Here is a 27290-nt window from a genome sequence, read left to right as displayed (position 1 = left end):
CTGTAGCCCGAGGCCTTTTCTGCCAAAGGTTATTTTGAGCTGGAAATTCTCAAAATCACATTTGCTTGGTACATGTCTCTCCCTACAGTGCCTGTGTCACATGATGGGTAGATGGATGGCAGTTGTCATATCAATGCTTTTCCCATTAGCAAAAATAGTGTCAAATGTAACAATTATATTTGGTATTGATTAACTAATGATGTGTGCCATTAAACAAGTTGTAATAGAAGTTGAGTACAGAGAGAGTTGATGCTCTATATCAGGGCTATTCAATGAAGAATTTGTTCGGGCTACATTTTCAAACCAAGAAATTGAGCTGGGCCAGACATTTCAGTGACATGTTTTTAAACCAGCACAAATTAATGTTGGTCTATTGCAGGGGTCGGCAACCCAAAATGTTCAAAGAGCCATTTTGGACCAAAAAAACAAAAAACAAATCTGTCTGGAGCCGCAAAAAATGAAAAGCCTTATAAATGTAAGCCTGAAGGTAGCCTAACACAGGCTGTAAGTGTATATTATCTATATTAGCCTACTATCAAAATGACTACGTAGCTACAACGAGGCTACACAATGAGCTTTCATGATAAAATGTGTTTCCCTACAGCGCATCTCGGAGAGAATGACACACCACGTGACTATACTCTGGTGCTTTAAGTTCAACTTCGTGTAATCACCATCCGTGAACCGTTGTTTTCCACGTTTTAATATCTCTCAGGTTGCAACAACATTTCTCCGGAAGTAGGCTACTGCAATCGCACTTTTTCTCTCAGTCCCAACTGGGTAGTCGGCTGTAAATGTAGCATGCCTTCCCTGAAAATGTCTTTCTAAATATCTCTCTTTTTGTTGTTCGCCAACTTCTCATTACAAAGCAAGCAAACATGCAGGCAATTCTTCCGTAATGGCAATGAAAGCAAATGATTCGGTCCATTCTGCATTCAAATTCTCATCGGCTATCTTTATCTTTTTCCCTTTGGGATCCATGGCATGGCCATGGTGACACCCGCCGGTTTGTTTACAACCACAGCCACCTGCATGGCACGGCGCCGCCCTGAAACGTGTGTCGCAGGCTATCAGATCTTCGCAGAAATGTTGAACTTTAATATTTATTATGCACATTTTTACAACATTGGTAAACGTTAAGAATGTTTGTCCTGATACAGAAACCATATTAAAACTAACAAACAAAAATCCCCCCATTCATTTTCATACATTTTTGAAGACGGTCAGGGAGCCACCAGGGTTGCGCTAAAGAGCCGCATGCGGCTCCAGAGCCGCAGGTTGCCGACCCCTGGTCTATTGCAAAGCAATAGCCTAATGTTAGTAACACAGTAGCCTGATGTTTATTTATTGTTTTCCTTCTGGGCTTTGTCACATTAGACAGTAGACACAGGCACATCAAAAACTGCATCAAACCTTTTGATGTGCTTTTGTCAGGTGTGTCGGATGTGTGTTTGGAAACTATGAGCACACTCTGACACTTTAAAACCGCCCATAAATTTGTGTTCATGGAATTATGACTCGCTTATTCAGAACATCACGCCCTCAGAGGGTTCCAGGCACTGACACTGGACATTCCATCTGAAGGGAGAGAGTGACAGAGCGTGATGTCGGTCAAACTGAAAACAGAGGCCGACGGTGTTTTGAGGAAATAGGACAGATTCCGGATTTATTTGCAAATTACAGCGAGCTTACTAAGTAATTCAACAAACTTGCATTCATAGTGCTAAACATCCTAACTTCTCGAATGAAACATGAAGTACTATTCCAATCTGCTGCTTGGGTTAATGTCAATTGTGATCTATGAGAAACTGTTCATTCATGCTCGTCTTTTTCAAAGTAGAGTGTTGTGAGCATGTTGAGAGAGGCAGATTTAATTTACAAACACCCCAAAAACGAAATAAAAGAGCAGTAACTGAATACTACACTAAGCCGAGTGTTGCGTTCACAGTCTGTAAGCGACTACGAGAGATTTCTGAAGGGCGTGTTTGTTTCTCTGGTTTATGGCGGGACTACGAGCTGGGTCACTAAAGTTATTGTCGTCCATGGAGTCAGAACAGTGGCGGGCAGTTCAACAACAACAACAACAACAACAACAGCAACAGAAGCATGATGAGGAAATCAGTCCAGCCATATTTCTGCTATGTGTTCAGGGGCCAAGGTCTCTCTGATATGACAGAGATGTGGGGTTTTTTTTTCAGTTTTGATGATGGAGGTGGAAGGGTGTTTGTGTGTGTATGTGTGTGTGTGTGTGTGTGTGTGTGTTTTCATCGGCGGTCAGTGTGTGAGGACATTGTTATCTGCTGATGGATGAGAGTGTCTGGGCCGTTATTGCCTCTGAGTCTGGGACTGACGGAGATGAGGTGCTTCCCTCAGGGCCCTGTCCAATCTGCCTGGTCCCATGGGTCTCCAGTCCCAGAGCCGACATCACAATTACCAGAGATGCTTGCCATGCTACACTAGGCTACAGAATGCTACGCTAGGCTACAGAATGGTACGCTAGGCCATAGAATGCTACGCTAGGCTACAGAATGCTACGCTAGGCCATAGAATGCTACGCTAGGCTACAGAATGCTACGCTAGGGGACGCTAGGCGACACTCATGTCTTGGTTTCATCCTCACTGGAGCTCTCTCCATCAGCAAGGGCCAAACAATACCACGGTCTGCAGATTGAGGGTGGAGTGGACTGGACACTGAGGGGGCCCACAATGGAGGGATGAAAAAAACAAAAACAAATTGTGTCCTTTTCAGTGAGTAGAAAGCTGGACAGCAGTGCAGGGCTTGCATCAGTCTTTGAGGACAGGCCAGGAGACTTAATGAAGCAACGGGAGAGAGATGTGTCTCTCGTCTTGTATTTTATTGTCCTGAAGAAAAGGAGCCTGGGGCACATCAATGCTTCCTTTATTTCCCAGACCCCTTTCTCTCTCTCTCTCTCTCTCTCTCTCTCTCTTTCTCTCTCTCTCTTTCTCCCTCTCTCTCTCTCTCTGTCATCTACACAGAGCGATGAGCTTCTCCACAGAAGTACAGACTTAAGTAGAATAGCAGAAGAGAGATCCTTAAAACATTCAAGAGTGACATAGCAAAAGACTTTGCAATGAAGCAGTGCTTAAGTCGATCACTTCAAAGAAGGACGATTGAAACCTCTTGGACAGTGGTGTGTAGGGTGTCTGCATGCCTCGATGTGTTTGTGTGGTATCGCTACTCAGTTCTTTCCGGCCAAATATCCCGTGGCCAGGGCTCGACATTAACGGTAGCCCAGTAGCCCCGGGCAACCAAATTATGACAATTGGCAACCAATTCCTCACACCTGGTTGCCCCTGTGGCAACCACAACATTTCCCCATTTTTCCTGTAGTTTGATTATTATTTTATTTTTTTGGTATAATTATCAGTAGCCTACATACACATACATTTCAGCATTTCACACATGTGGTGGGCAACGTAAACTTAATTTTCTGACTCGGGATGGCCCGGCAAATGAACGCAGCTGAGCTAATAGTAAACAAATTAAACTTTTTTCAAGTAGGCGATTGGTGTTGTACAGCCACCGATACTACAAACTAAAAATGTCACAATGCCTAATGTTAGCCTACTTTACGATACTTTTAAGAATGACCGTGTTCTTCTGAAGTAGCCAAACATGCGTGTGCGCAAGGCAGGCACCCCCTCCGATAGAAGCCGGCTGTGCGTCTTTTCCCCCTTACACACGTATGCGCAGCAGTGCCATAAACAGCGTAACATGGCTGCTAGTTTAAGTGACGCTATTGTAACACATAATAATAGGCTAATATCAAGTTGATTTGCTCTCTTGCATCTCTCAAATTTGTGTTGCTAACCTGTCTAGTCTATGGGATTTAGGCATGTAGGCCTACTTTTGGGTTTCAACGTCATTTAGAAGGCTACGCAACCTTGGCAAACTTTTACATGTGGAGAGAGCTGCCATGCCGCTAGCTCAGGTCACGTATGTCATTCGTGTAGTGGTCACTAAATCATTAATGAACATTAAAAGACACTTATCTCTTCTATGATCCCAAAAAGATTGTCTTCGACTTATTATATTTTCGAACATTTATTTAATCTAATGATGAAAACAATGAATTGCACCTCCGATTGCATCCGTATGCGTTATGCGCAACTATTATTATTCACTAATGTAGACTGTGTAGGCTAATTACTCTCACCACGTATTTCTTAAAGTGACAGGCACTCAATTAGGCCTACTGCACACACAACCAATGTGTAGGCTACTCAATTAGCCCTACACACCACATTAAACATACTGACAATATGTATCCAAGACATTAAAGATATGACTTATTTTAGTGCACAGACAAAACTGAAATAACAGGCCTTTAATAATGGGGCAACCATTTTTTTGTATTTGGCAACCAAAACCTCATGCGTGGTTGCCCAGTTGGCAACCACTTTTAAAAGCTAATGTTGAGCCCTGCCCGTGGCTATTGTCATGGCCGTCGTATGCTCATGTCGTTTGTGATACGGATGAAAAGAGGCATTTGGGGCCCCCAGGAGAAAAGGAAAGAGAAGTCCTTGACTGACTGGCTATTTTCTCTCTCCGCACTGTTTCTTTTATTTGTTGTGTTTTACACAGCAGCGTTTTAGCTTATCTCGCTGTGCAGCACGACAAATATATGTTGACGGAGGGGGCCTTCCTCTCTTTGTGTGGGCATCAGTGCTTTTTTACATTTCTGCGCTTTGAGTAAACCGAGTCTTTTCCGCCGCGTCGACAGTCTCGAGTCACAGTGACAGCGAGCGGATCGGGGGGAAACGGGCCGCGCCGTGATAAACACTGGGCCTTTTTTCGTGCACCAGCATTTTTGTTGATTGTTGGGAGACATTCCTTCCAATCACTCACCGGAGGCAATAATTGGAGCGGTGAAAAAAAAAAAGGCAGTGTTCTTTTTCTCCCGCGTAACGAGGTGGAATAGGAGATAAAGAGGGCCGCTATTTTTGACAGCAATTAAGATAGATATCTGCAGCTTGTCGAAACATGTTCCGCCATGGCACTTCCAGTGACAAAAAGCCAAGTGGGCGGCAATCAGCGAGGAGGTCGGCGAGACCGAAGGGAAGAGATTAGGAAGAGTACCCTCACGGTGTGAGCCTCGCTTACTTTAGCGGGCCAGTGTTTGTCACTCTTCAGTGCACAGGGCTGCCTATGGAGCTTTGATGTTCTGTCTGTGTGGTTAACTGCATGGCATTATCAAGGGAAAGCTTTGTGTGTGTGTGTGTGTGTGTGTGTGTGTGTGTGTGTGTGTGTGTAGGTGTGTGTGTGTGTGTGTCTATGTGTCTGTGTGTGTGTGTGTGTGTGTGTGTGACTATAGACTTAATCTCTTGGGATTAAAAAGAGATAAGACTCTCACACTTTATTTCAGTGTTGACAGTCTTCCTTGTCATAAAAAGATACAGTCTATGTTCTATGTCTGTATTTCGTACTGTAAAGTCCTCATTCACCTTCCTCTATAAAATAGCTCGGAGCTTGAAGCCGTCTCCCATTGTGATCCATAACCCTTCTCACCAGGAGAGAAGAACTAGACAGGCTGTGGGTTTTCTCATTTACTCACACTCTGCCATGAAAAGTAGTTGTTGACTCAGGGAGACCCACTGTGGGCTGATTTATCGTGTGTGTTTTCATATAGGTGTGGACACAGGCCGGACCAGCAAAGTAGGAGGTCTCGCTGGTCGCACAGAGGCGCATAGATTATTATTGTTTGGTGAATATACTGTAGATTTTATTTAATTCTTATTTTTTCCTTTTTTCCCCTTTTTGTCCAGAGCTTTCTGTACCCAGTTCCAACGGTAGAACCCCAAATGATTTGTTTTGGTGGAGATCCAAACATGGCAGGTAGAGGTCCAGTCTGAAGCTGTGTTAATGGCTGATAAAAGGCCCAGCCAGACTGGACCAGTTCCCACACTTCAAGTCGACCACGAGAGGCTAGACATGATCAAAGAGTCAGACATGGCAATCGCTGAATATGTCAGGGAGCACTGCAGGCTTTCAGACTGGCTGAAATGATGAATGAGTATTTTTAAGTGGATAACAGTCGAGTCGGTCTTAGAGTCGGTCACCGTGAGGGTATTGCTGGGAGACCTTTCTGTTTGGAGTCTTGAACACGCAGGCTTTTCCCAAGCCGTGAAACGGTCTTTGGAATAGAGATGCATTCTGTCGGCCAAAGTGTACGTGGCATTTTTAGGGTTCATAGCACATGCTGTATGACAGGTGGCCAGCTTTTAATCTCACTCAAGTGGAAACACCTGGTGCAACAGATCAAGCCTGAACTTCAGCACCAGCTCCTACCACTCAAATGCATCCAGACCAAGACATGTACACAGTATGTGAGTGCTATTACATTTAAAAGCAGTACAGCAAAAAAAAGGATCCATTTAGATTGGATCAAGCTTGTTCAAGCTTCTGAATGTGTGAGCGCAGCTCAAAAGACTCCATAGGGAAGCTGCTTCCTGACTCGGGAGCCAGACCTCAAGTGTGGAATTTTAGCACTTGAACACGACTGACACTGACTCTCAAGAACACAAATTCCCCACACGTGACTTGCCAGCAACGGTGCGAGCTCCCGCCTTGAGAGAGAGAGAGAGAGAGAGAGAGAGAGAGAGAGAGGGAGAGAGGGAGGGAGAGAGAGAGAGAGAGAGAGAGAGAGACAAGGGGAATTCTGGCTGCCCAACTGAGCACTTGGCCTGTTCCACGTCTCACAGCTTTAAAGAAACTCTCCCCCTGGTCCCTAGCACCAGGCGCTGGCCATGAATTCAGGAGGAGGAGGCGGTGGGTGTGTGTGTGTGTGTGTGGGGGGGGGGGGTTCCCCAGGAGAAGCAGCTGCCAGCTCAGTGTTGATCGGCGTCTCAGAGAGTGATGGATGACTTGTCCTGTCCGAGACGTGATTGGAGCCAGGAGACCGAAAAATGGGGATGTGTGTTGTGTGTGTGTTGTGTTGTGGTTTGGCGCGCTGCACTGCGCCGTGAGACAGAGTGCATTGGATTGCTAAGATTTTTGAGGAGTGGTGAAGATGCAGCTGAAGTCAGACAGGTTGGATGAACGATGGTTAGTGAGTTTTCCTCCCTGGCCATGTTTTTTTTAAAAAAAGGCGATAGTTTGACGTAGAAATGGTGTGCAGCCAGTGAGTTTTGGAGAAAAAGCGGTAATGAAAGCGAGAGATAAAATCCAAATGGATCTGCATGAATGTGTCCACATCTTCTATTTCCGTCATCACTTCGTTTTTAAACCCTCTTACTGTGTTTCATGTCAGGACCTCTGATGGATATTTTTATGTTTACAACTCTGTAAATAATATTACTGCACTTTCCTCTGGGCTCCATCGAGGACACTGAATGACTTTAGCTTCCGTTTTCTGCCGAAATATGGGCCAGGTTACGGTATATGGGCCAGCGGTAATTGATGGAAAAAAGTAGGACTGATGTTTACAGAGAGGAAAACGAGGATGGAAATCCTGACAGTTCCCGACCGAATAACTCACCAACTCCGGGAGGAATCTTTCTGTGTCGTCGCTACAAGCAAAACAGACCGTGTTTACCAATGATAAGCTAATAACTCAAGTCAAAGGCATCAAATATGGCCATCACAAACATTTACTAACAATATTAGGCTAAGTTTGAACAAGAAGGGGAGATGCTGCTGTCTTACGGTACTTCTGTCTTCCATTTAGAGACAGCCATCAAACAGTGCTGTTGCTTCCATGGGCCCACTGGCAAAGCTACAGAGAAGTTGTCAGTGTTGCTGTTGCTGTGGCTGTTGCCTCCCTAATGGTGATTAAACTGACGGGCTTGAGCCATATGGGAGAGTGGAGGGTGTGTCGCCCGCTCTGTCATCATGTTTACACCATTTACCTGTCTAGCTACACTGCACCACGAGAGGACTGGAGAAATATTGGGCTACTGTGAGACTCTCCCTTCCACACACACACGCACACACACGCACACACACACACACACACGCACACACACGCACACACATGCACACGCACACGCACACACACGCACACTCACACACGCACACACGCACACACACACGCACACAGACACACACACACTCACTCACTCACACTGTCCTTGTTCCTGACTGAAGGCAATTATACAGAATGAAAGCCACTATATGCTACTCGCAACAAAACCCATGATTTAAACAAAATCCATGATGTATTGATTGTTAACTAAATCCATGGTATCCATGGAGTGTAGTCTACAGAGTAACAAGTCATATTCAGAGGCAATAAGCACTTATACTAGACGTGCCACTGCTGCCTCCATCCAAAGCCCCAGTGTCAAATGAAATATGAAGCCTCCATGCATCAAATGTTCCTCTGCTCTGACCAGCAACACAGCACTTGTCTTCAGGCCTGTCAGAGCCTTCATGCAGTATTGCACAGCTCATGCATCTTCCAGCAAAGTGCAAGAGACAGTGGGAGTAATGGATGCCACTGTATGAGAGCGTGGACTCTTTCGTGTCTTGAGGCACCTTTGTTGTATGATAGGGCAACAGTTATTAACGTTTGTGCTTAGGCACTGACATGCTACGGCTATGAATTCGGCTGATTCTGAAAGCTCAACATTTGATGTGCCTGCATTGTAACATCCTACTATCCTAACATCCTACTGTGCTTTTTTCCAGATGTGAATAATTCATTGTTAAAACAACCCATCACTAATTCATTAGCAGTTACATGTAATTCTCTTTCTCTCTCTCTCTCTGTGTCTCTCTCGCAATTCACATTTAAATTCAAATTCAAAGTTGCTTTATTAGCATGACTGTAGTTGCATTTACATACAACATGTACGTGTGTGTGTGTGTGTGTGTGTGTGTGTGTGTGTGTGTGTGTGCGTGCGTGTGTGTGTTTATCACAGACACAAATTTGTTTTAGTCCCTCAAATCCTCACATTTCAAGAATAATTGTGTTGCTAAGGCAGTAGAGGGCCCTTCACTAAGAAATATGCCCCTTTATCTCTCTCTCTCTCTCCCTCTCTCTCTCTCTCTCCATCACCTGCTGCCAGTCTGTGGGCATCAAACCTGATCAGCTCATGCAGTTTTTAGGGGGCGGAAAGAGGCTTGAAAGTACACGAGTCAGTGAAACAGTCATAAACAACTAAGAGCCAAACAATTTCCACGGGCACGAAGCAAACGTGTGTACAAGCAAGAATAACAACTGTTATTGTTAATAGAATATGTTTCTCTGTTTGGAGAGAGAGAGAGAGAGAAAAAAAATTGTCTCCCAGGAACAAAAGCGGCGGCGGCGGCTTCCAGAGAACTGTATCAAAGCGAAGCGACTCTGGAGGGAGACGTGGGCGCACCAACGCTGCCGAGTAAATGATTGGTTTAGTGGCAGGTGCGGAGAGGGAAAACTTCAGTCTTATCAAAAAAGCTATGGGTATGATTGCCTCTTTACCGTGAGCCCACGCTGCAGCAGCCAAGGGAAGCCAGTAGCAGTAAGTGAACGATGGATGAAGGTCTCGAAAGCTAGCGAAGCTCCCATTTCACGTCTGAATTGTCTGGTGGTAGTGACAAATCCGTACTTTATATGCCAGTGGTTGCTTGGATTTTTTTTTTTTTTTTTTTAGGTTTGCATATAGATGTTCTATCTGAATATTTATGGCTGATGACAGTGTTGGTTATTGCAGCGTTTGTGTTTATTCTCTCATTGAAACAGACATGAGCATTTGTCTGTGTTCAGTATTCAGTATGTCTACTGGTCTGGTCTGATAACATAAATGTTTGATTTTAATGTATACTGTTTGCTTGGATTTGAAGGGGTTTCAGTATTCCGAAATTTACAACATATCTCATAAGTATGATTTGTTTATGTGTTTTTATGTATGCAAAGCCATGGTGTTCTGGCTGGCTCATGAAAAATAACTCAGTTGAAAAATGAGTTTTTGAAAACCTGTGAGCAGTCGCAGATTTGCCTATGCATGACATATGCATACACAATGAATGAATGAGGCCTGTATTACTGTATAAAAGGCTACACTTCATCCATTTCACGACCTTTTCCTTTCTCGAGCGGCCAGATGTTGCCTGGTCGTGTGCGTGGTGGTGTGAAGAGAAATCTCACGTTGGAGGAGGAATATTTCAGGGAGAAGTGTTTCATTTTGCCGCCATCTGTCTAACAGATGACTTCCTGAGGACTCCAGCTCCAGAGAGGAAGAGGAGCAAATGGCCCTTGAGGTTTACCTGTCAACTTTGTGTCAGTGTTATAGGACACCAAAGCAGTGGAAAGAGGTCAAAACTGACATATACTCACTCATACTGTCACACACACACACACACACACACACACTCTATACACTCACACAAACACGCACACACTCTATTTCTCTCTCACACACACACACACACATATATGGATGCTCGATACCGATACTGCTTAAAAATACCTATTCTTATCGATACCCTTATTGAAACTTACACCATAGCAAAGAACGGAAATTAAAGAATGAAGTATAGGACAAACAGGGTGTCGCACCAACAACTCAATCAAACTTTTACTGCCAAATTTCTTATTATCAATATCAATATCAATTAAAGAATGGAAACATTACATGAAAAAAATTGCTTTATTAATTAGAGCTCACAGATCAAAGATAATAACAACATAGCATTGTCTGATAACTTTGTCAATTTTAAACGACATGCCCTCTCCATTGTTGTTGTGATCGTAGTGTATCTCTCAATCCTCTCAGCTGAGGTAGCGTGCTGTGCACGTGCAGATTCTGCCAATCGGACGCAAGCTACTGACTTCGTCGACACAAATCAGATCATTTGCCCTCAACACAAACAGCCTGATAGTGCATACGCCATAGAATGTCAGCGTTAATAATGGACACATACATACCGATAGTAGCACCGTTTGTCTGGGAGCTTGACAATACCTTGGTATCGATGAGGCATGGACCGGTATCGGTTTAGTATCGATTATCAATACCCACCCCTACACACATATACACAGTACGGCAATTTGTTGCTGCTTTTATTTATTATAAGTGCAGAGGCACTTTGTAGGGTTCAAGATATTGTGGATATTGGTTCTATTGTCAGATGGCTGACATATTGTGTCTTTATGATTGTAAATGCCACTGAAACAGCAGGTTAGTACCAATACAGACAACCTCATTTACTGTTCTACTTATAATGGGTCTGTTGGGCAGGTATACTGAGTGCAAGTGTGTGTGTGTGTGTGTGTGTGAGGGAGAGAGAGAGAGAGAAAGAGAGAGAGAGAGAGTTTCTCTGATCATAGGAAGCCTGAAGCTTTCCACAGGATGTTCACTCAGCTCTGCACTGTGCCACGGCCTCTCTGGAAATTCACTTAAGGGCTCCTCGCAGTTTATTTGTCTTGGAGGTGCAGTGACAAACAGCGGCAATATACGTTATGAGAGACGATATCCTCGCGAGCGCGGCCGAGTGCTAGAAGCGAAGGCAGTTAGCATTCTTCAACTGTTTTAAATCATCATGTGGACCCTTGCAGCAGCTTTAAGGCATTGTAAAAATGACATTTGTCGCACCATGTGAGGATCCCATCCGTTCCTAGGTGCCCTTGTACAAATAAGCAAGCCAAATGCAAACAAATCACAGCCTGGAAAAGCCCATCCATCACATTTTATGTCTGTGAAAGTTAAACAGGAAGGATTTTTTTCCCCCTGACTTTCTCCTTGCCCACCGTCTTCCGCTTTTGCAGAGACACTCTTGTTTTGTCTAGGTCCCGTTAGCGTTGTTTTGGTAGCCGCTGTAGGTCCTGTGAAGCCGCTTGCTTCAGGGTCGTTCCCACCCCCACCGTGGAATGTTTGGTTAATTAATTACCTCATTTTCCTGGTTGCTTCCGTGTGATTGAGGCGCCATCATCATCAATCTATTTAGCGTCCCCGAGTTCGAGGCGGGAGAGGCTCGCTTGTGTTAGGTTTCCGGGAGACTTTTGGTGGATGTTGCTGTCAATTTCTCGAGGCTGGCACAGATGTGGGTGGAGTTGCCACCACGCATGTCGGAGAGCCAGCTACATCGCTTGCCAAGAAGAGCCACTGGCAGAAGCATCTCTCTAATGACTCCCCCCCCCCCCCCGCCAGCACTTCAAGACAGCCTCGGACACCATCTCAGAGCCTAATTGATTCTCTGTGGTTTCATTTGCCTCATAATGAAATTTGTCATTGTGTTTTGGGCGAAGAAGTATATAATTGCAGGCTTCTTTGTGACTGTGTGCTGTGTGCGCTCTTGTTGACTGGCCTCAGGAGGTGTGTGTGTGGGGGGGGGGATGGGACAAGTAACTGACGCAAACGTGATCAATCTCCTTTTGAGTTTTATACATAGACTGGGTTCTCCATCGCTTCTCGAGTCATTAAGCACATTTGTGTTAAGCGTCTGGCACTCTCACCTCCTCTGACCTTACGTCTGGCACTGGACTGCCCCCCCCCCCCCCCCCCCCCGCTGTCTTTCCAATGGACGCATCCAATCTCTGGGCCAATCTAATGGACTAGCCCTCCTCGGTTCTCCTTATTGCAGCTGAGCGTGGAACCATGCCATATGAGGCTCCCATCCTCTCCAGTGTCAGCTGCGCTGCGGCCAGTCAATCATTCCGACTGGCGGTTTTGTGGCTTATGCATATTGCATTGGGTGTGCATTGAAACATTTATAGAGCGTTCCACCCACCCCGTGAACACAAAGGAACGTGTCACTGCAGGATTTCTTGCTCGTCGATATCGCCCATCTATCATCATTATGGATAAGAGAATGAATCACATCCATATGTGATACTTGAGCAAGTTAGATATGATGGGTTGGATTCAGAGTTCAGGATGTCTCTGTTCGTGAGTGTTCATCACTTCTCTAACATTGTTACTGTGGAGAATTGATGATTCAGTTCACACTTACACACAGGGTGAGTGATTCACTCTATGCAGACTAAGCCAACCAATACAACTAATTCTGTACTACAATAGTACAGTACAGTGTTAGAATAAATCTTCACGATTAGACTCTAATCTACTCCAGGCTGCGGGCTCCAGGCTGGCTTGTATAGAAACAGGTGCTATTAGCATTGTGTTCTTCTGATGAGCGTAATAACTGGCCTTGTCTTACACTCCATGTTGGTGATATCATGCTTGCACCTGCAAGCCTTGTAATCAGTGCCATGTGGCGACATTTATGCATGTGAGAATAGACTGCGTAAGAAAGAGAGAGAGTGTGTGTATGTGTGTGTGTGTGTGTGTGTGTGTGTGTGTGTGTGACATTTCTGCATGTGAGAATAGACTGCGTAATGTTGTCACATACACATACAGCATGTTAGTAGGAAGGGATGGATTGCGTGGTGCTGGCTTCACTTCTTCTTAACCCCTGAAAATACTGATTGGGGAATCTTCAGACTGCTTTGGCCTAAAAGGAGAGGAGAAAAGAGAGAGAAGTTGCAAGTGCTGGGGTGAAGTTTTGTGAAGTGCACAGACTCTTTAATGTTTGTATGCAGAATGTGGAGAATGGAGGTGGATATGTATACAGATTTACTCTTAAATGCTATCACACACACACACACACACACACACACACACACACACACACACACACACACACACACACACACACACACACACACACACACACACACACACACACACACACACACACACACACACACACACACACACACGCACACACACTCCCACTCATGACACATCTTATGAATTACGCACATTGATCTGAATGGTGCCATAGACTCTCTGGCTTCATAGCGATTATTTAGCCGGGCTGAAGAGCACGACATGGCGATGGGGACTGCATATCAAGACGGTTCAAAGTTAGGCTCAAAGCAAGATAGTGCGAGATGAAGGCAGGGACTTCTGGCTGCTTTCATGTCGGCTCCTCTACCCAAAGTAATCATGTTTGCCTGCCGTGGGTTGCACTGTTTCGTTGCTCCGAGGTGAACGCTGAGTATTCCAGTTGAACGTTTAATTTTGTATTTTATTTATTTGAATTTTTTAAACTGCGTTACTGGCCAAAGAGATACTCTGGCCATCACTTTGTGAGAAAAGAATGTGTCATTCTCAAGCTGTGTCTAACAAGATATTTAGTCGTGTAGTTAGGAGAAGGTTTTTGTCAATTGTTGTTCTGTGCATTTCCCAAATGCACATAGAGCTCAAGTTCGATGCCTCGCCCAGGAGAAGAGGCCTGATTTTCCAGAGAGGAGCTCGTAATTAAACCCACAGGCAGGTTTTAATACAGTTCAGGCATTGCAGTGGTACCATCTAGCAAATGGGGTGATCATTTATGAAGCAGTTAATGAGCACGTTGATTTTTAGCAAAGGATATTTTATATCATCTGCCAGTGAGGCATAATCATTGTCAGAGTAATTATATCTGGGCAATTTAACAGCTTAATATGGTAGACAATGTGCATGGTCTATTCCCTGGACAAATAGCAACCCTATGGGCTACACTTTATGTGTTCACCCTCCTTTTTTTCAATGAAAAGGTTTTTTTTGGTACTTTTATACTCTCGATTGGATGATGTATGTGGTCATCTTTAAATTGGCCTCTCCTATACTTTTACAGTTTTTCACAATTGCTAGAACACTTTTTTCAGAACTCTTTACCTTTTTCTCAAAACTGTGAACACAAAACTCATTTCTCAAACTACATTCTCGAAACCCTTCAATCTTGTTGCAAAACTGAACAATCACCTCAAAACACTTTTAACTTTGCTCAAAACTAACTAATGGTCTCAAATCATTGAACACATCAGGCAAAATTACACTCCTGCAGAGCAGTGATAAGACAATACACCAAACAATGGAAGACACAGTTTTCAGGGCAGGGTTTATGGCTCCTGGAGGAATTGTATTCATTCTAGTTTGAAAAATAAAATATCACAATGAAAATAAAGAATAAGGACTTATATCACTCTCTACTCATATCCTCTAGCCTATATGAAGATATAAATCAATAGTTTTGTAAGTGAACAGAAAGACAGACTGATACTGTACTGAATATGATTTGTACTGTGATGCCACAGACTCTGATAGTACTGTAAGTATGCAATACTGTAATATTGTATTGTGCCTAAATTTAGACTTACTTGGACATCCTGATAACTCAGCTCTTTCACTCTCTCAGAGTTGAGCTCAAAGGGTAGTGTGTAGCAGTGGATGTTCAGTGATTACTGTACTGTATGATAATGGACATTTACGCTATTTCTCTTCTGTAGTCTGAATCTTTGGATTATTGACGCCACAGAGAAACCACTGATGTTGGGTTGGACCATGAAGTCCTGCTTCTCTCATTGGCATTCCATGAACCAGAACATGGTCAATGAATGTTGCCCAAATATCATCATTTACAGTATTGCAACTCTTGGGACTCTGTCTTTCTCTTCATCCTCTTCCTCCTACCTGCACCCTCCTCTTCCTTGTACCCCACTTCTACTTGTTGTCCCCTGCGTCTCTGTCAACTCTGAACTGACTTATATTGGTTGTCACATCATTAGACAGAAGTGTTATCAATTTTGAGTGGTAGTGTTCAAATGGAGACAACTGTGCACTAATTGTGTTCAACTTCTGCATTGTTTGGTTATCAATATAATTAAGAAGTGCATTAGAATGCACAATGTGTTCACAGTTTTGCAAAAAGGGTTAATGAGTTTGGTAAAATGGGTGAAATGGGTGAAAGTAGTCTATGGTTTTGCCAAAAAAGGGAGCAATTCAATAAATGTGTTCAGACATTTGAGAATTTGATTCAGAGAATGGGGTTTAGTGTTTGAGCAACTGTGAAAAACTGTAAAGCAATAAGTCTTACTGCAGACTGTAGCATAGCATCAATGATCCACTTGAACCTTGCGACACACAGAGCAAGAGAGAGACAGAGAGAGAGAGAGAGAGAGAGAGATGGATGAGATGGATGAGAGACTGGACTGAGAGAGAGATAGAAAGAGTGTGTGTGTGGAAGAGAGAGAGAGATGGAGAGAGACCAGAAGAGAGAGAGAAAGTGTGTATGTGTGTGTGTGTGTGTGTGTGTGTGTGTGTGTGTGTGTGTGTGTGTGTGTGTGTGTGTGAGAGAGAGAGAGAGAGAGACAGAAACAGAGATGGTTGTTGAGAGGCCGAGAAAGAGGTAAAGAAAGAGAGAGTGTGTGTGTGTTTACATGTGTGTGAGAGAGAGAGAGAGAGAGAGAGGGAAGGAGCAGGTGAGTGATTAAAAGTGTGTGTGTTTACATGTGAGAGAGAGAGAGAGAGAGAGGGAAGGAGCAGGTGAGTGATTAAAAGTGTGTGTGTTTACATGTGAGAGAGAGAGAGAGAGAGGGAAGGAGCAGGTGAGTGAGTGAAAGCGTGTGTGTGTGTGTGTGTGTGTGAGCAGGAGTGAGCAGCTCAGTGAGTGTGCCACATACAGTACAGTAGGCTTCAGCTCGGCGTCCCCAACATTCATCATGCGTCCTTATCAGGCCCTCTCTGAAGAGATGATAGACTGCCACGCTCACAGCCTGCAGCTCACGGGCACAGAGCGAGACCGACGCCAGCGGAGGTGGTGTGTGTGTGTGTGTGTGTGTGTGTGTGCGTGCATGAGTGTGCGTGCGTGCGTGTGTGTGTGTGTGTGTGTGTGTATATGTGTGTGTGTGTGTGTGTGTGTGTGTGGTGATCAGCGGGGGGTGCAGTCGGTGTCAAAAGCAGCAGAGAGAAGCCTCACTGACGCAGCACTTCACAGCTGCTGCTGCTGCTGCCACCACAAGCACAGCACCCCTCCATTTTCTCCCCCAGTCCAGCTCAGCCACTCCCCTTACACACACACACACACACACACACACACACACACACAAACACTAACAGAGCACCCCCTCACACAAACACACATGCTAACAGAGTTACCCCCTCTCTCACACACACCCACACACACAAGGTAAGCATATCCTGCACACACACACAAACAAATTCTTCCATGTTCACAGGAACTCAGTCGTCTGAGGCCGACACACACACATACAGTATCTGTGTGTCCCTGTTCAGAATGTCAAAAATGCTCCTGTGCTCTTGTCCCCCCACTCCCCGCCCCCCCCTTCCTCCAGTGGATTGTGCCACTTGCCCCCCCCCCCCCCCCCCCTCCTCCAGTGGATTGAGCCACTTGGCTCCTCTCATTAGTGCTGTCTACTGGTTCAGGGTCGCTGCTAATTAGCCCATCCACATTTTTCACACACAGTACCGGAGGGGACCGCTAACACACCACCACACACACCCAACTCTCAGCCATACACGCAGACACACTCAGACACTCAGACACACACACACACACACACACACACTCTCTCACTTGGACACACAGGTGTATACTCATACTCATACATAGCACCTCAATCTGACGTTCCCCAACTCACACAGTTCGCCAGACAAGCACATGTTCAAACATACTCACACTCAACCTTCCCTCCTCAGATGCACACATACCCCTCCCCCCCAACACACACACACACACACACACACACACAAAATCTCTCCAGAGGCCCACTCACCAGGTCACACACAGGGGGATTTGCCTATTACACTCTGACTTCACCAGTTCCCTCTCTTTATTGCTACATCTCTCTCTCCCTCTCTCTCTCTCTCTGCCTCTCTCTCTCTCTCTCACACTCTCTCTCTCTCTCTCTCTCTCATGAATGAATGACACTGTAGGAGTTATACTGTGTAGGAGTGTCGTTCATTCATTCTTTCACTCTGATCAAACTCACACTAGTTTCACACATATTCTTACACATCTGCATGCACACACGCACGCAAGCACGCACGCACGCACTCTTTATTTACGGATCTAATTTCCACTCCAATCAAACTTACACTAGTTTACACCCTGGCACAATTGCCAGAAGCCAAACTTTCTTCCTTTTTTGCTTTCTGGGAGATTCTTTTCTAGAGTTATATTAAAAAGTAGTCCTTGTAGGCTTGTCCTTTCTTGGCCTCTCTAGGATCAAAGTGCAAACATTCTATTTTTTTGCCCCTTTCCATCTTCTGCAGTGGTACAGTGTTATGGATTGGCATTATGTATCTGAGTCCTTGCTGTCTTAAAGCAATCCAACTTGTGTCTGTGGTACTTTATTGAGACAAGTTTTTCATTTTCTTGTAATAGCACCCACAGCAACATAACGCTGCGTTGTTATCTCCTGCCATCGCAAGTTTAGATTCGCTAGATTCTCATCTATCCATCAAACTCCGTCTAGAGCACACACACACACACACACACACTTTTTTTGTGCTGTAACTGTAGACTTTGATATGCTCTTGTGACAGCAGCCACACCTCTTCCTCCTCCATCACAACAGTAGCTCTCCCCCGCTGTGCACAATCTCTGTGTTCACTGTGTGCCTTCCTCCAGCACTCTGACTGTGTCTGACTGCGCCGTGCCTCTGTGTGTGTGTGTGTGTGTGTGTGTGTGTGTGTGTGTGTGTGTGTGTGTGTCTGTGTGTGTGTGTGTGTGTGTGTGCGTGCGTGCGTGCGTGCGTGCGTAGATAGATAGATCGATAGATAGATAGATACTTTATTGATCCCCAAGGGGAAATTCACGTGCTTGCGTGCGTGTGTGTGTGTGTGTGTGTGTGTGCGTGCGTGCGTGCGTGCGTGCGTGCGTGCGTGCGTGCGTGCGTACGTGCTTGCGTGGGTGTGTGTGTGTGTGTGTGTGTGCTCCCTCCCTCTTCCTCCTGCTCCACCCCTTACCCCCCTCCTCTTCCTCTTCCTCCTCCTCCAGGTGCCTTCGCCATGAGGCAGGTGGAGAGATGCTGTGAGGTGGGGAAGCAGTGGGCCGCCGAGCAGCACCACTGCAACAACATGCCCACCATGCCTGATGACAACTACATCTTATGTAGGTAGGAGGACTGAACCCCCCGCCCGCCCTCCCGCCCTCCAGGGCTGCCTCTCAACACAATCACAACCCCTGATCCTCGTTCCCACTGATCTATAAATCAAACTGGATAAACTGCTCCATTGTTGCCGCCCCATCATTCTTTATGTAGATCAGTGAGGACGAGGACCGAGGAAGGAAGGGAGGGTGTATAAAAGAAGAATGAGAGGCACCCCAGGACTTGTTTTGTGCGCACTCTAGAGAGTAACCAGAGAGAGGTACCTGGGAGCCATGGTATGTGAACTTACAGTAAAAACGGCATGCAGAGTAGGAATGTACGCACATCTATACCTATCTATATCTATAACTTCCACAGGTGCCCGATATGGGCGCAAACGTAGTCAAAAGAGAAAAAGTGAATGTGTGGATACTTTTGTCGTTTCATTTAAAAACGGTAGTCATGCCAGAGCCCAGACAACATGGACTCCACTGGAGTTTACAGAATCAGAATCAGAATCAGCTTCATTGGCCAGGTTTGCGTAAACAAACAAGGACGTTGACTCCTATCCGGTTAATCTTTGCTCTCAAGTGCAACACTCAACAATAGCATAGAAAAACAATAAGATTTACAGTATACAGATGTACATATAAGCGTGTGATTAAACTAGTGCGAGTGCTGTTTGGGCATGTCCATGAAAACCAATGTAATTATAGCACACAGTCCCCTCAGCACAAGCGTCTCTGTGCTGGAGCATCCTGAGGACGGAGGAAGGCAGAGTGCCAGAATGCATCCGTATTGTCTGCTATATTTAGATCTGTTCTAAATGATTTATTTTGTTTTTTTGTCCTCTCATGCTGTGTTCTTACATTTGTTGTGTTCCAGGGCAGTTTATCCCCAATTAATAGTTGAATGCATCATTTGTTGTCTTCTAACCCAGAAACATGTAAAATACATCAAACATGCATGTCTATATTAAATTGTGACCTTATGTTAAATAATGACATCGCATAACATTGCACAGAACATTGCACATACTGTAGCATGTGGATATTATCTACCATTTTACTCAAGACTCATTATAGATGACACTCAGTAGACACACACACACACACACACACACACACACACACACACAAACACACACACACCTGAGTGTTGTCCCTCTAAGCCCTGGAGCCGCGTCAGTGTGTGGCGGCGGCCTTGCGTCCCGTCCTGTTGTCTAATTGTGAGTGTCCACGGCGTGTCCTTGTGTCCCCCGCGCCAGCGTGGTCCAGGAGCAGTGCTGCACGGGCGCCCTGCGGCAGAGCAGGTGTTTGGCCGGCATGAGCGCCGCCAGAGGGGGGGACGCCTGCCAGGCTCCCACGGATGCACGGCTCTGTGGAGAGGACTCCTACCAGGCGAGTCACACCGGCCGCCGCACGCAAGCACCGCGCCCGCATGATGCACACACACACACACACACACACACACATACACACACACACACACATACACACATACACACACACATACACACACACACACACACACACACACACACATACACATGCACGCACACACACACACACACATACACACATACACACATACACATACACGCACACACATACACATGCACGCACACACACATACACACATACACATGCACGCACATACACACACACACACACACACACACGCACACACATACACACATACACATGCACGCACACACACACACACACACACACACACACACACACACACTCACCTCATATGCAGAGACACACACATGTACACACACACACACACATGTCCAGAAGGCATGTCCGATCGTGTGCAAGCTGCTCTGCAGCACCTGTCACTTACCATGAGAGCGGTCGTGTGGTCCAGCACCCTCTTAATGGAGGAGATAATGGATGCATTGTGTGTAGCTTCACTATGATAGCATTGACCTGCCAGTGTCAAGGTTAGGGGCGTCAGTGGAAGAAGTACATCCCCAGCCGGCAGCCAACATTAGCCCACATCCGGCCTGGATGCGGCACGATTCCAGAATGGGCTTCTATCGGGGGTTGCCAGATCTGCACTAATACGTTGGTTTGGATGGAAGCCAACCTGATAAGAGCGTCACCTAAATGGCTAAAACAAAGTAGCTGCGTCTCTCTCTCAAGATAAGAGCCGAGCGCTATCTACATGGTGATTACTGTCATCTGCCACAACAAGGGCTTTTCATTAGACAGCAATGAGACAATCAGCACACGTTATAGGGGCGACTGCTTTTCAGCCGGCCACGCAGCACGCACACACACACACACACACACACACACACACACACACACACCATGGGCCGCGGTACCATGCTGTGGAGGCCACCCTCGGAGGTCCGTTTGCCCCAAATCCCCACCGCTGTCAGTAGAAAGTGTTCTCACTCTAATTCAGCTTTTTTACCCCCCACCTCCCCATGTGGGAATAAGAACAACACTTTGGGTCAGGAAATGCTGAATATCCATATACTGTTAGTTCCACAGCGTCGGGGCCAGGCAGCTTTTGATGTGTTCACGCAAAGCTATTTATTTGTGTCAGCTTTGGGGAATGCAGCCACTGACCCCTGGTGTGACAAGCCCCAAAAAAGCCTCCATTTTCAAGCGAAAAACAGCTTCAACACATACAGCAAGGCACTCCAGGGTTGCCACGCCGACTGTGCCCCAACACCCACATTTCCGTTTGACTGAGAGCCTATGGCATGTCCAGAGGCAGGTGCTTATGGTGTGTTTATCGCAGCGTCTGATTGAGGACAGGGTGACTTGGTTTAACCGCCATGCTGTCCCTAGCATACAGCCGGTTGTATGTGCTTCCTCCTGTGTTTCATCATGAGCCGGTATGCTATCTCCTGAATCTGTCTCAGGAAATCGCACTTTGTTTTTCAGCGCGAATTTGTATATATTTTGGATAGCCTAGACTAAGAAACGGCGCATTTGTTTGCCCCAAGATTTCATTTTCAGATATTTCTGGCGAACACAAACATCTCACAAGGGGGACATTGAGGGTTCATTTTAATTCAGAGTTAGCTCGAGTCTGAGAGAGTTACTGTGCTCTTCTGGCATTTCCACTTTTTTTTTTCGCTCGTTCTTTCCAGTTCTCCTGGTACTGAAAAATGGCCCGGCTGCATCAAAACAGCAGAGTGTATGGTTTGATTTAGCAGAGGCAGAGCACAAACACGGCCATGCCAAGAGAAACGCACTGTCTTGGCCGAGGCACTCAACATGTGTTTCCCAGCAACAATGCAGCCTCGCATTTTTTTTTTTTTGTGGCCACAACAAATCGGGCCCTGTTATCAGCAGTGAGCCGTGTTGCACTCTGGGCCAGATTACTGGTCGCACCACCATGGACCACTCTGCAAAGCCATTTAGCTTCATGTTTCCCCAATATTATCTTGCGTTTAACCACTGCTGCCAAGCTAGGGGTATTGGGTTTGGGTTTGTGGCACAGCTACAATCAGTTAAGCTCCTCTGTGCATTGTGGCATGTTTTTTAATGGGCTATTTGGTCTTTACAACTGATGTGTGTGTTAAAGGCAGTGGTTCTTCTCCGCTGTATAGTGGGGCTGTGCATAATGTTTAATGTTATTTGTCAGACTTATTAGAGAGGCTTTATTATGTACTGTACTGTATAGCAATGCTATGTGATAAAGCAAGGTGGTGTGCAGCTTCTAATTTATATTCAGGACCAGATTCATCTAATTGTTGTCGAGCGGGTTAATGGATTATGCAGCTCTACTGTGCTCTGCTGAGCTTTTTGTTGCTGTGTTCGTGGGCTGCAGGTGGTGTTGTGTTGCAGCTCTGCACGCCTCATGTGTTAGTGGGTGGCACAGATGTTGGGAAGGGAACCTGTGGTGTCTTTTGTTGGCTTGCCACTAATCAACTACGCTACTCACAACTCCGTTACGTAACTTGTCACTGTGAGCGGTGCTGAGATCCATCCATTGTGTTCTGCTTTGGAACACAGGCCTGACCTACAGGGCATCAGAGTTTCATCTGATCTGAACTCCCCTTTGATCTGGTTGTGCTGTCATGGCCTGTTACACCCATCTCACTGTGTCTGTGTGTGTGCGTGTGTGTGTGTGTGTGTGTGTGTGTGTGTGTGTGTGTGGACGTTACTGGCCTGTACTCGTGTGTGCTGCTGTGCGCTTGGACAATTATGGTGTGCCCGGCAGCAGGTGTGATGTGTGCCTGCTGCACTTTGCTGTGTCATGTTGCAGTGGACTATAATAATTGGATCTAATGGGTCATAGGTGTGTGTGTGTGTGTGTGTGTGTGTGTGTGTGTGTGTGTGTGTGTGTGTGTGTGTGTGTGTGTGTGTGTGGGGCTATGGCAAAGTCAAGTGAATCTATTTGAAAGCAAGCCAGCTAACCTCACAGTGCCTGGGTCTGACAAAGATCCACAAAGGTGCAGCGATTTGTGTCTGCTTTATCAGAAGTAATGTGTGAATCTAATGAAATCAGACGATCAGGCCAGACGTCTAGGAATCCCTTTTTCCTGGAGGGGGAATCGGATGTGGTGGCTTCTTCTCCGCGGGCTGCTGGGGTTTGGTAAGCTCACTATACAAGCTTCTCCAGTAGCTTTTCATATGGTTTTCTGCCCATAAGCAATGCCTCAAAACCCAAACAAATCCCCTTTGAAGGGGTGTCCACACCACAATGGACGGCATGGAAATGTGTTGGTGTGTGATCAGGAGGCTTTGCTCGGCGTGCTATAAGCCCTGTGCTTTGCAGTTGTTTGTTGTTATTTATTCTCACCAGAGGTTCTGGGGTGGCTGGCTACTCAGTATATACAGTATATGATATATATTCTAAAGTTCTGAAGATGCTCTTGTTTAATGGTGCAAAGGGAGGGTGGCGCTGTGTGCTGTTTTAGAATGAGCGCTGTGTGTGTGTGTGTGTGTGTGTGCCTGTGCGTGTGTGCATGCGTGTGTGTGTGTGCCTGTGCGTGTGTGTGTGTGCGCGTGCCTGTGTGTGTGTGTGTGTGTGTGTGTGTGTGTGTGTGTGTGTGAAAAAAGAGATTCTGTTTTGCTGTGTGTTGAGTAATCCTCTGTGCAATGTTGCACCCCTCTGGAGTAATGAAGAATGTGTTTTGCAGGATATTTTTTGTGTGTATGTGTGTAGCAGAGAGAGAGAGAGAGAGAGAGAGAGATTATTATGCTGTGTGTAGTTTTGTGATATATTGTGTGTTCCTTGTTGCTTGGGTCCCCTCAGCTTGTGTTTTGGTATTTTGCGTAACTTTTGGGCGTGTGTGTGTGTGTGTGTGTGTGTGTGTGTGTGTGTAACTATGTAACTGTACTATCTGTGTTGTGTTGTGCAATACTCTGCGTGGTGTGCTACCCCTCAGGAGTAATGACGTTTGTGTTTTGCTGAATATTTGTGTGTGTGTGTGTGTGTGTGTGTGTGTATGTGTGTGTGTGTGTGTGTGTGTGTGTGTAGCTATGTAACTGTACTATCTGTGTTGTGTTGTGTTGTGTTGTGCAATACTCTGCGTGGTGTGCTACCCCTCAGGAGTAATGACGTTTGTGTTTTGCTGAATATTTGTGTGTGTGTGTGTGTGTGCGTGTGCGTTTGTGTGCGTGTGTGTGCGTGTGTGTGTGTATGGTGTGTGTGCGCCTGTACTGTATGTGCGTGTGTGTGTGTGTGTGTGTGTGTGTGTGTGCATGTGTGTGTGTGTGTGTGCGTGTGTGTGTGTACGTGTGTGTGTGTGTGTGTGTGCGTGTGTGTGTGTGTGTGTGTGTCCACTCTGTCCACTCCAGGAGTGCTGCAGCTGCTGCTCTCTGGGCCTGCAGCTGCGGGAGGCGGGGCTGGGCTGCCACTCCCACCAGTACCTGGACTACCCCTGCGGCCACATCCTGCTCACCTGCTGCGAGGAGGACGAGGACGCAGAGGGCACGCTGGGAGGGTACGCGCCCGACGGACCCGCGCTCAGGAGGAAGGAGATGCCCAGGCCCACCGCCACGCCCAAGAAAGGTAGGTACTGTAGACATAAGATAAATAGACAGAGAGATAGATGGGTAGAGGGGTAGGTAGGTAGGTAGATATGTAGATAGATAGATACAGTAGATAGATAGAGAGATAGATACCGGTAGATAGAGAGATAGATAGACAGATAGATAGATAGATAGACAGATAGATAGATAGACAGATAGATTGATAGATAGATAGATAGATTGATTGATTGATTGATTGATTGATATATACAGTACAGTAGATACTTTATTGATCCCCAAGGGGAAATTCAAGGTCCCAGTAGCTTCAGACATCATACACAACATACACTACAATGTAAACAGGATTATATGAATAACAAATCAACACGATTACAAAGAACAGTATAAAACAGGTGCTAAAACAAGGATCCACATTAATGCACTGAGGATTGGTACCGTGATTCAGTATGAGATGGGCGGAGCCAAAGGCAAATGGTCCCAACAGCAGGGGCGTCACCAGGCACCTCACATCCTCTTCCTGTTTGCACCTCACTCAAATGAGCACAAGACACGCAGTGGCTTCGTTTTTTGAAACGGTTGAAATTGAGTGTCTGACAGTGGGGGAAAAAAGTTATCCATATCCATCATGAGCATGAGATCTATCAGGTGTCAGGAATCATTGTCAAGATCATTTCCATTCTATTAGAAATGCAGTTCAAATCGGTAGAAGCAAGACTCCCATTTCACGCGTGTTCTACCTTTCCCGCTCAAATGGTGAATGCACTAATGAGGCCCCGGGTGGCTGTGTGACCTGTTCTTTGATAGGAGCAATCATACTGTGGCTGTTTAATTAAACTCTGGGAATGGGTTGTCTTCATGTGCTGTTTCCACCTCTGAATGCTCTCCATAGTGTTCAACATCATTAGGTCCCCAGCTACTGGAGGTTGGAGGTACATGTAGGCTATTGTATACTGAAGAACTGTGCTTATGGGACATGCTCATTCTACTGGTTCTGTTTGTAGCATTTGTGTGGACTAAATTTGGAGCATGACAGTATTTTGATTCTCTGGACCCAACCATTTCCTTTCCCTGGTTTTGCATGACATTTTAGGCATTTCAGTTACTGTACACTTACTGTTTTCTGCCACTTTCAGTTCTAGTCTTTGGATTTCCCTTGATGATTCCCACCACAACAAATACAAGACACACAGTGGCTTCGTTTTTTGAAACGGTTGAAATGTAGGCATTTCAGTTACTGTACACTTACTGTTTTCTGCCACTTTCAGTTCTAGTCTTTGGATTTCCCTTGATGATTCCCACCACAACAAATGACTTAATTAAGGGTTACACTCATTCATGCAGCCACAAACGCCATCCTCTAATGAGATGATGAATGGAATTGGATATACACAGTCTGACACGATGTTGGCGTATGATGCGTAAGCGTTTTATGCCAGTACCATTGGCATGGTCACTGATGTGATGACAAATTGAAATGTCATGTCTATTTTCTCTGGTCCAGCAGACTGATTGTATCGCTCATATGTGATGACACATGTTGTGATCACTCTCAAGAATAATAGCAAGAGCCAGGGACAAAATAGAACCAAATGGAATGTTTTAGTGTGTGTGTGTGTGTGTGCGTGTGTGTGTGTGTGTGTGTGTGTGTGTACTAAAATATTATTGGCGTTTGGACAAAACAAGGCATTTGAGGACATAGTCTTGGGATTAGGAAAACAGATTGACATTCACGATTTGGCATAAGACTAAGACATAAAACGCTAAAATTACTTTGAAAATAGCATGCGTGTGTGTGTGTGCGTGTGTGGGTGTGCGTGTGTGCGTGTGTGTGTGCGTGTGTGTGTGTGTGTGCGTGTGTGTGTGTGTGTGTGTGTGTGTGTGTGTGTGTGTGTGTGTGTGTGTGTGTGTGTGTGTGTGTGTGTGTGTGTGTGTATGTAAAGGGGTGTACATTTGCTCAGGATGTCATTGTGGTAAAATGTTCCTAGTTTTCAGTTTAGTGTATTCCAGCATTACAAGTCACTGCGGATCTCTCTGTACGCCACAGTTTGACCTCTCCCAGATATCTGCATCCTGATGAACATATCAAAGCCTGTCAGAGGCTTTCAAATGTTGTTGCTGCTCTGTGTCCTGCTGTTGCTCATGTTTTGGCCCTGGAGACGTGGCTACGCCCTCCGTTTCTCATGCAGAAGTGTGTGTGTGTGTGTGGGGGGGGGGGGGGTGTGTTTGTGTGTATGGGTGTGCGCGTGCATGTGCATGCGGCCGTGCTTACGGGCATGCGCGTGTGTGTGTGTGTGTGTGTGTGTGTGGGTGTGTGTGTGTGTGTGTGTGTATGTGCGTGTGTGTGTGTGTGTGTGTGTGTGTGTGTGTGTGTGTGTGTGTGTGTCTAGGTGTGTGTGTGTGTGTGCGCGCATGTGTGTGTGTGCGTGCGTGAGTGTGTGTGTGTTTGTGTGTGTGTGTGTGTGTGCGCGCGCGCGCGCGTGTGTGTGTGCGTCTGTATGCG

At 45.8% G+C, this 27290-nt stretch overlaps 1 protein-coding gene across 1 annotated transcript in view; it reads left to right on the top strand.

Annotated features, from left to right (window-relative positions):
• LOC134092674 (fibulin-2-like) overlaps positions 1–27290 on the top strand; it is a 40988-nt gene that overhangs the window by 5953 nt on the left and 7745 nt on the right. The window contains exons 2-4 of the mRNA XM_062545702.1: positions 18728–18845; positions 20086–20218; positions 24596–24809. Of these exons, the coding sequence (XP_062401686.1) occupies positions 18728–18845; positions 20086–20218; positions 24596–24809 (465 nt within the window). The remainder of the gene's footprint in view (positions 1–18727; positions 18846–20085; positions 20219–24595; positions 24810–27290) is intronic.

The sequence above is a fragment of the Sardina pilchardus genome, chromosome 9 (assembly GCF_963854185.1).
Source record: "Sardina pilchardus chromosome 9, fSarPil1.1, whole genome shotgun sequence".
Taxonomy (NCBI): domain Eukaryota; kingdom Metazoa; phylum Chordata; class Actinopteri; order Clupeiformes; family Clupeidae; genus Sardina; species Sardina pilchardus.
Note: the sequence above shows the minus strand (reverse complement) of the source record. Positions and strands in the feature narration are given on the sequence as shown.